At 39.2% G+C, this 10,232-nt stretch overlaps 1 protein-coding gene and 1 pseudogene across 1 annotated transcript; both read right to left on the bottom strand.

The window, feature by feature from the left end:
* Positions 1 to 2,773: 2,773 nt before the first annotated feature.
* On the bottom strand, positions 2,774 to 4,384 carry LOC149243931 (uncharacterized; annotated as a pseudogene).
* A 3,718-nt stretch (positions 4,385 to 8,102) lies between these two features.
* On the bottom strand, positions 8,103 to 9,773 carry LOC149243930 (uncharacterized). Its single transcript, XM_089371348.1, has one exon. It carries the CDS (start codon positions 9,771 to 9,773, stop codon positions 8,103 to 8,105), a length of 1,671 nt encoding a protein of 556 aa, XP_089227474.1.
* Between the last annotated feature and the right edge of the window lie 459 nt (positions 9,774 to 10,232).

Genomic DNA, 10,232 nt, shown 5'->3' with positions numbered 1-10,232 from the left:
ATAACCGAAGAAATGAATCAATGAGCAGGCTGGCATTGCTCCAATGAGGACCCGTGGCTACTACCCGAGCGTTCATGCTGACACCGAACAGGGAACTCCAAGCACGCAGGTGGAAGGAGAATCGACGCAGGCGGGAGAGGAACCGAATAGGCATAGGGATCGAATGGTTAAAGCCATGAACAGAGACAGTCAAATTCAGAAGAGAGGATTTTGAGAGAAGTCCAAGCGACCGAGAGAGACAGTGAACAGTTGTTGGGTCCCTATAATACTAGTGATTACCCCATTACTATTGTAGTTATACCCCTTATTAATATTGTTGTGCCCCTATTGCCCCCATATTGTTACTACTGTGCCCCATAGAATCCCTCTATTGTTATTTTTGTGGCTTTATATTATTATTGTTAGGTCGGCTGGATTATATTGTGACTCCTTAGACTCCTATATATAGAAAGGAGGTTTTGTCATTTGAATCATCCAAGAATTGTTCATTTATGTAATGTAAAGGAGGTTGCCCCCTCGAAGAGGCTGAATTCTAAGGCGTTGATCTATCTTTTCTATCTTTTCTTGAGCTAGTTTCATAACATTTGGTATCAGAGCTTTGGATTCTAGGGTTTCGCTGTTCCAAACAGGTCATCGTGGAATTTTCGCTATAACATTTTTCTGTGATGTTTCAGAAGTCGCAAGAAAAACCCATTTGAGAAGAAATCGTGTTGAACCTTGGATCCGAATTGCAGAGCTTTTTGCGCGATATTTGCAGAGATATGATCTGAGGAAGTTGGTATTTTTGCAGACTCCTGAATTACATTCAAAACAGGTGACCTGGGGAAAATCGTCATAACTTTCTCTCTGGGGATCGGATTGAAATTTCGTAAGAAGGTACAGAAAGAGGACGGACTGTAGTTTCTTGTATGCATATTTCAGATCCAAAGGTCGAAACAGTGACACGTGGCACGTCGTACAAGTTCGCTCTACTGAACTAGTCTATAAGAAAGTCACTGTGGGAGATTTCACATAACTTTTCCTTGGAGAATCCAATTTGGGTCAGACTTGTGGCATTGGAAAGAGGACACAGAGGGCTACTACAGCTCACAAATTCAGAACTAGATGATTGGAAAGTACAGAGATACATCAGAGGCAATATCAAGCTCCTACAAAGTGAAAAAAGGTGTGTAGATTTTCTTAAATTTTTGCTTAAGCTTGGTTTGAAAATTTATTTTGAAGGAATTCAAAGGGCATAGTAGAGCATTATTATTGGTAACTGATGCCCCGAGGAAAGAAAATCCAAACACCTAGTAAGGAACCTGAAATCTCTAGCATGACTCATGAAGAAGAGGAAGAAATGCAACATGATATATCAAAATTACAAGACCAAGTGCAACAACTGTCCCTTGCACAAAAAGGAACAGAATCTAAGATGGATGGTTTAAAGAAAGGTGTAGAAGCTAAGATGGACAGTGTTATCTCAAAATCAGAATCCTGATAGGCTGCTAGTCAGGTTGACTCTAAGTAACTATTTCAGACCTACTTTAGGTTGAGGCTTAGCCTCCTCAACCTGAGAGGGCTCTCTCTTAAAGGATTAATGATTTTGATTAAAGATAAGATGGCTAACTCTTATAGAACAACTGTGAGAAACATGAATGTTGGAAATACATTAAACAACTATCCATTGGGCTTATGGAGTCAACAACACCTCAATATAACAGTGAACTAAACCTTACATAGAAGTCAGGGCACTCAGCATTTAGACATTCAGAACATAACTCATATGGGACCACAGTTTATAAATGCATACAGGAAATCAGAGCACATTCAGTGAATTCTGAGTGATTATACATCTATACCACTGTAAAAATTATTGGAAAGGACAAGATCACATATTCTGAACATAAGAAATCCTTCATGAATCCTGAGAAGTAAAGTCAAAATTATATTACTGAAAATGAGTCTTTACATAAGCCAAATACAAGTTGTTTCATAAAATTTTCCAACCCCGATTACATTGCTGTTTCAGCTATATATAGCCTTCTTCTACCTGACTGAGATTCCTCCTCAAGCATGAGGGGAAGTCGAAGTCTACTTCTAATGACACCTATTAACCCTTTAACTAACTAATAAATACAACTGACTACTAATTGACAGCTTTAGAAACCTAAAACAATTAGGATTCTAATTCTACATCATGCTGAACATAGCATTTATTACAATCAAGATTTATTCCCTGACAAGTGGTCTCTTTTAGTTTGGCTGTGATAGGTGTCTGTAGCTGCTTGCTGGCCTTTAATGTCGTATCCTTTTACCTCTGCTGAGAAACAGGAAACTGCCCCGGTACTATGCTTTTGGTTTCCTTAAAATTATTCGGAAGTAATTAGCCACGTTGATTTTCTTGAATTAGTAATGAGTGCCACGTCCTTGGTGTGTTGTAAGCCTTTCCCATGTACCTGTGTGATGACAAAACCTTTCAAAAAGATTTGCCGCTTTGTCAATCATAATTGATCAACTCAATTGTAACATGCAGCTACAGCAGTTTCGTAGCGCGCTACGAAACTGCTGTGTAATTTAAAAAACACAGTCTTCCTTTCATAGCTAAATGATCGCCGTTGTTCATGGCTTAAGCACCTTACTCCCTTGATCATTTTGACAAGATTTGCTTGCAACTTTTCAAGAAACAGATATTTCTCCTGAGGAAAAGATGCAATGACACAAATAACACCATTCACTGTTCCAAATATAACTGTATGAATCTGGCTACAATAACATCATTCAGAACTGAACCCTACCTTAGAAGCATGCCATTTGGTGTAATATTGAAGCCATTTGCAGCTCGAGTGACAACTCGGAGGTACTCAGATATGTTATTGAAATAGCCCTAGAGATAAGAGTCTCTTGGAAGTACCACTTGTTGCTCTAAACCTGGTTGAAGCCTTGTAGTTAATGCAATGCTTGCAAAAGCAAAACCACTGAACACCAATAGGACTGCAACTTTCACTGCTGGTATGCTTAGTACAGGTGCATGGATATTCTTCATGTACTGCACCAAAAGGCCAGGTTTTTGGTGCCTCCTGCCCAAATTATCATGTTCAAGTTCAGTTGTTGATGGACTAACTCTAATGCAAGGAAAGCAATCAACTATGTTTCCTTCTGTTCTTATCAAATCAAATGTCATAAGAGGAACAAATGCAGTCACTTGCAGTAAGAAGTCCACTAACACCGCAAGAGCTGCAAACATCGAGAACACTCGACACGCAGGCATAGGGATGAAACTTCCAACTGCAAATGCCACAACCTCTGAAAGGGTTGAAAGTGTTATAGATGGCCCCACTTCAGCAAGTGTGTTTCCCACTCGTTCTTCCAAGGCCAATTCGACTGGCTGGCGTTTAAGTGCATGCACTAAGATGCACATATTGTCAACTCCCACCGCAAGCACTAGAAATGGAATAACTTCAACAATAATTAAAGTGGACTTCACTCCAAGTGCACTGAATAGCCCAATAGATCCAAGTACCGAAAGGACAACAACAAGAACCCCTGACAAACCAAGTAACACCTTCGATGAAACATAAAGAGGTGAAAAGTGTGGTGAAATATCACCCAGTGTCACTGATATGTAGGCAAACATGACAATGTAGCTGATCAATATGGTTACAACATCAGCAGTGCTCTCCCTCTTAAGTTCTTCCTGCACAGAACTTTCTGCAGAAAGTGCAAGAGTAAGATTGTGCAACTTTGCCATTGGAATAAGCTCTTCTTTCACTAAATGAATGAAAGAATTCTCCCATGCTAACGCTTTTCCATTTTCATGTCCTATCTTGTCCACAGCATTATTAACAGGATATGTGATAACAAATGCAGTAGCCTGTGAATAGTTGCTTCCCTTGTAACCCCCTAATATTGTGCTTGGGTCAACAGGAGCATGATATGAACTCAAGCATGGCTCCGAAGATGTGTAATGCTCAAAGAAAAACAACGCATGTGAAGACCCTTCATAATCATCAAACAGTTCTGGTTTCATTTTATAGTATTGTAAAACAGTTTGACTAGCACACTCCTCACCAACCGGCTTCATGCAGATATCCTTTAGAGATACCAATGATCCAGAGTAGTTTCCTTGAATTCTATCCACCTTTTTCTGCATTTCAAATAATAACTTGATGTTCTTCTCTGTCACAATACTTGGAGCTGGATTATCTTCTGAAAGAGGAATAGTAGCCAAGATAAGTTGTTCTATTCTATAGAAAGGAGACAAGTGGGTGTCAAAGAAGGATGAAGCAGAACAACGTTTACATCTTCTGCTAATGTTCTTCTCAAAGACTTTACAAAGTACATATGATTGCTGCACAGTATTTGAATTGCTATCGTTGCAATAATCAAGAATGTACTCATGCATCTGCCAATTGGTTCTTTCTCCATGGCGAACACGCCCTCTGTAGAAAACTAAAGTCTTCTTAATCCCTAGAACTTCAGAGGATGCAACAATAGTTCGGTTTTTTCGAGTGACCTTTCAGTAACCCTTTCAACCTTTCAAATTTCTTCCTTATGCTACTGCCGGTGGTTGTGGTGAATTGAAATCATTACCAAACCTTTCTACTTGCACGATTGCCTACATAAACAACAACATTCATTTCAGGCAGCCATTTGAGGAGTACTTTGATTTCTTTGCAAATAGCGCCACTTCAGAGCACGTCCAGGGAACTGTAGATCGCATGGAATTTCTCAGCCTGCGAGGAGGGTAAGCAACGCAACGAGGAGAAGATCTTAGAGCTTCGGCATTCAGATGAAAGGAACCTCACAAAGTGAGAGAGGGAACAAACCACGAGCAAAGACATATGGCACACAGAGTGCTGTCAAAAGCTTTACGAGTATTGGTTTGGCGAAACACCCATAATCCACGTAAGCAAGAAAACCCATCTGCTTTGACTCGCTTGAACTTTATCCGCCAGCTGTCATCTGTAAGGGGTGCCATTTGACCCAGCAATACCAATTTTTTCCATATCTTGAGAAATATAAGCCCAAAAGCACAATCTTGATAGAGAAGAAACAAGGGACTTTCATCCACAGGAACCTGTAAAGGGACTACCACCAGAAGATGAGACAAGAGTCTGATGAAACAGGTATCATGATGATCCATAATGATAGAAGAATACGACTTTTCAGAAGCATTAAAGACCATTTTATGAACTGAACAAAAAGAACTCTGAAGCTGTAAACTCTCAAATAGTCTACTAAATATCCAACTCCAGCTGTCGCAGCCCAAATGACATAATATCCGATATTGAAGGCATAAATATCGTTGCACTTAATGCCATGGGTAATTGGAAGCCGTGGAATTGAAGCAAACATTTCCCACCCTAGCGAAATAGATATCACAAACATTGCTAAGTTGAAGCAGAGCATAGTGGTCACTGAAGAAAGCGCTGTTTCAAAAGAGAACTAAACTCGGACTAACACTAACCTCTACAATCAAATTGATGTTCCAAATTTTAAAATATTTTTTTCTTGAGTGATAACAGGTGGCTCCACTTGGGATAGTGTGCCCTTGTGGTACACTAAGAACATGCAGGTCCAGTGCTTTGTCCTCTTTATGAAAAACATAGATTTGCTTGACAAACATCCCTTTCCAACTTCTTGAGCTTTCACCTCGGGGTTAAGCTTGATGATTACTGTAGGAGAAAGAAATCTACATCTACTGAAAAAAAAAATGCTCAGTCAGCCTTGAGCTTATTTGCATTTTCCTACCTACCTACCCTAACAATTCAAATTTCTTTCAGCTCAATCAATGTGAAATTTCCAATGTAGCCAATCATTTGTCTTATCTGATATTTGAATTTTTTTACTGCATCGGAGTTCAGAGTAACTATGATATTGTGATGACCACTGCCACTGAAATTTCCTCTGATCTTCATAGAAAAACTGAAACACTGGAGAGTAAAACTCTTCCATATATTTAGCTATAGGATCCCAGAATACATGATCAGCTTGATGATTCTTGTAACTTTCAGGTTGTGCAAACTGATCTTCAACAACAGTGTACACTTCCTCAATCGTGAAAGAGAAAGGAAGCAACACTCTCTCCTTGTGTTCTGCCATAGAAAGCTTCTGAAAATAATGATCATGATTATGAAGACTATATGCCTGAATTTGACCTTGTAAACCTTCAATGTCTTTCTCAATGTCCTCAGCAACTTCATCCAAAAATTTCATCTTATCCTCTGCCTTACACTCAAATGATTTTAGATACGAGGACAAGGACAAAGAAAAATTTTCATCCATTTCTCCATTACTATGATCATCATTCCATTGTTTGAAACCTTGAATTGAAGGAGAGTTTGCCACCACATCTGATCTATCTATCCATTCCTCCAAAAACATAAGCCAAAAGTCTTCAAATGACTTAATGGATTTGGCAGGAAAGCTTTCAATCCACCGTTTACATTTCCCTTGAAATGAATCATAGAACAACATAATGCAAACATCCTCATGTTTAACTCTAAGAAGCTCAGTAAAATCACAGAAATCTGATATATGCTTCAAAGTTAAACTCAAATCTTCTCCATTAAATTTTGGACCATTCCTTAGAAAATATGCATCCTTGGGAAAATGATTTGGGAAACCATGAATTCCTGAAAAATTTATGCATGCATGCCTTGAAATAAGAATGGTAGCATCTGGGTCCTTCATAACTCCAGTGGAATCACCATGAATGTATGAATTTTGAATTCTTCAACAATGGAGTCGCCAAGGTAGATTGCAGCCTCGAAAATTCTTCTGAGCTCCTGCTACCTTCAGAAGTTCAATCTCTTGATTTCGGGAACGAATAATCTTCAGACTCCCGGCAGACGCACCAAAATGTTATCTCAAAATCAGAATCCTGATAGGCTACTGGTCAGGTTGACTCTAAGTAACTATTTCAGACCTACTTTAGGTTGAGGCTTAGCCTCCTCAACCTGAGAGGGCTCTCTCTTAAAGGATTAATGATTTTGATTAAAGATAAGATGGCTAACTCTTATAGAACAACTGTGAGAAATATGAATGTTGGAAATACATTAAACAACTATCCATTGGGCTTATGGAGTCAACAACACCTCAATATAACAGTGAACTCAACCTTACATAGAAGTCAGGGCACTCAGCATTTAGACATTCAGAACATAACTCATATGGGACCACAGTTTATAAATGCATACAGGAAATCAGAGCACATTTAGTGAATTCTAAGTGATTATACATCTATACCACTGTAAAAATTATTGGAAAGGACAAGATCACATATTCTGAACATAAGAAATCCTTCATGAATCCTGAGAAGTAAAGTCAAAATTATATTACTGAAAATGAGTCTTTACATAAGCCAAATACAAGCTGTATCATAAAATTTTCCAACCCCGATTACATTGTTGTTTCAGCTATATATAGCCTTCTTCTACCTGACTGAGATTCCTCCTCAAGCATGAGGGGAAGTCGAAGTCTACTTCTAATGACACCTATTAACCCTTTAACTAACTAATAAATACAACTGACTACTAATTGACAGCTTTAGAAACCTAAAACAATTAGGATTCTAATTCTATATCATGCTGAACATAGCATTTATTACAATCAAGATTTATTCCCTGACAAGTGGTCTCTTTTAGTTTGGTTGTGATAGGTGTCTGTAGCTGCTTGCTGGCCTTTAATGTCGTATCCTTTTACCTCTACTGAGAAACAGGAAACTGCCCCGGTACTATGCTTTTGGTTTCCTTAAAATTATTCGGAAGCAATTAGCCACGTTGATTTTCTTGAATTAGTAATGAGTGCCACGTCCTTGGTGTGTTGTAAGCCTTTCCCATGTACCTGTGTGATGTAAAAACCTTTCAAAAAGATTTGCCGCTTTGTCAATCATAATTGATCAACTCAATTGTAACATGCAGCTACAGCAGTTTCGTAGCGCGCTACAAAACTGCTGTGTAATTTCAAAAACACAATCTTCCTTTCATAGCTAAATGATCGTCGCTGTTCATGGCTTAAGCACCTTACTCCCTTGATCATTTTGACAAGATTTGCTTGCAACTTTTCAAGAAACAGATATTTCTCCTGAGGAAAAGATGCAATGACACCAATAACACCATTCACTGTTCCAAATATAACTGTATGAATCTGGCTACAAGAACATCATTCAGAACTGAACCCTGCCCTAGAAGCATGCCATTTGGTGTAATATTGAAGTCATTTGTAGCTCGAGTGACAACTCGAAGGTACTCAGATATGTTATTGAAATAGCCCTGGAGATAAGAGTCTCTTGGAAGTACCACTTGTTGCTCTAAACCTGGTTGAAGCCTTGTAGTTAATGCAATGCTTGCAAAAGCAAAACCACTGAACACCAATAGGACTGCAACTTTCACTGCTGGTATGCTTAGTACAGGTGCATGGATATTCTTCATGTACTGCACCAAAAGGCCAGGTTTTTGGTGCCTCCTGCCCAAATTATCATGTTCAAGTTCAGTTGTTGATGGACTAACTCTAATGCAAGGAAAGCAATCAACTCTGTTTCCTTCTGTTCTTATCAAATCAAATGTCATAAGAGGAACAAATGCAGTCACTTGCAGTAAGAAGTCCACTAACACCGCAAGAGCTGCAAACATCGAGAACACTCGACACGCAGGCATAGGGATGAAACTTCCAACTGCAAATGCCACAACCTCTGAAAGGGTTGAAAGTGTTATAGATGGCCCCACTTCAACAAGTGTGTTTCCCACTCGTTCTTCCAAGGCCAATTCGACTAGCTGGCGTTTAAGTGCATACACTGAGATGCACATATTGTCAACTCCCACCGCAAGCACTAGAAATGGAATAACTTCAACAATAATTAAAGTGGACTTCACTCCAAGTGCACTGAATAGCCCAATAGATCCAAGTACCGAAAGGACAACAACAAGAACCCCTGACAAACCAAGTAACACCTTCGATGAAACATAAAGAGGTGAAAAGTGTGGTGAAATATCACCCAGTGTCACTGATATGTAGGCAAACATGACAATGTAGCTGATCAATATGGTTACAACATCAGCAGTGCTCTCCCTCTTAAGTTCTTCCTGCACAGAACTTTCTGCAGAAAATGCAAGAGTAAGATTGTGCAACTTTGCCATTGGAATAAGCTCTTCTTTCACTAAATGAATGAAAGAATTCTCCCATGCTAACGCTTTTCCATTTTCATGTCCTGTCTTGTCCACAACATTATTAACAGGATATGTGATAACAAATGCAGTAGCCTGTGAATAGTTGCTTCCCTTGTAACCCCCTAATATTGTGCTTGGGTCAACAGGAGCATGATATGAACTCAAGCATGGCTCCGAAGATGTGTAATGCTCAAAGCAAAACAACGCATGTGAAGACCCTTCATAATCATCAAACAGTTCTGGTTTCATTTTATAGTATTGTAAAACAGTTTGACTAGCACACTCCTCACCAACCGGCTTCATGCAGATATCCTTTAGAGATACCAATGATCCAGAGTAGTTTCCTTGAATTCTATCCACCTTTTTCTGCATTTCAAATAATAACTTGATGTTCTTCTCTGTCACAATACTTGGAGCTGGATTATCTTCTGAAAGAGGAATAGTAGCCAAGATAAGCTGTTCTATTCTATAGAAAGGAGACAAGTGGGTGTCAAAGAAGGATGAAGCAGAACAGCGTTTACATCTTTTGCTAATGTTCTTCTCAAAGACTTTACAAAGTACATATGATTGCTGCACAGTATTTGAATTGCTATCGTTGTAATAATCAGGAATGTACTCATGCATCTGCCAATTGGTTCTTTCTCCATGGCGAACACACCCTCTGTAGAAAACTAAAGTCTTCTTAATCCCTAGAACTTCAGAGGATGCAACAATAGTTCAGTTTTTTTGAGTGACCTTTCAGTAACCCTTTCAACCTTTCAAATTTCTTCCTTATGCTACTGTCAGCGGTTGTGGTGAATTAAAATCATTACCAAACCTTTCTACTTGCACGATTGCCTACATAAACAACAACATTCATTTCAGGCAGCCATTTGAGGAGTACTTTTATTTCTTTGCAAATAGCGCCACTTCAGAGCACGTCCAGGGAACTGTAGATCGCATGGAATTTCTCAGCCTGCGAGGAGGGTAAGCAACGCAACGAGGAGAAGATCTTAGAGCTTCGGCATTCAGATGAAAGGAACCTCACAAAGTGAGAGAGGGAACAAACCACGAGCAAAGACATATGGCACACAGAGTGCTGTC

The sequence above is a fragment of the Pinus tabuliformis genome, chromosome 8, assembly GCF_031772625.1.
Source record: "Pinus tabuliformis cultivar Carrire ecotype Pingquan chromosome 8, CPIR1, whole genome shotgun sequence".
NCBI classification, from domain to species: Eukaryota; Viridiplantae; Streptophyta; class Pinopsida; order Pinales; family Pinaceae; genus Pinus; species Pinus tabuliformis.
Note: the sequence above shows the minus strand (reverse complement) of the source record. Positions and strands in the feature narration are given on the sequence as shown.

What these genes read in the sequence shown, in the direction of transcription:
- LOC149243930 (XM_089371348.1), bottom strand. Translation starts at nt 9,773, where the DNA reads ATGCATGAGTACATTCCTGATTATTACAACGATAGCAATTCAAATACT.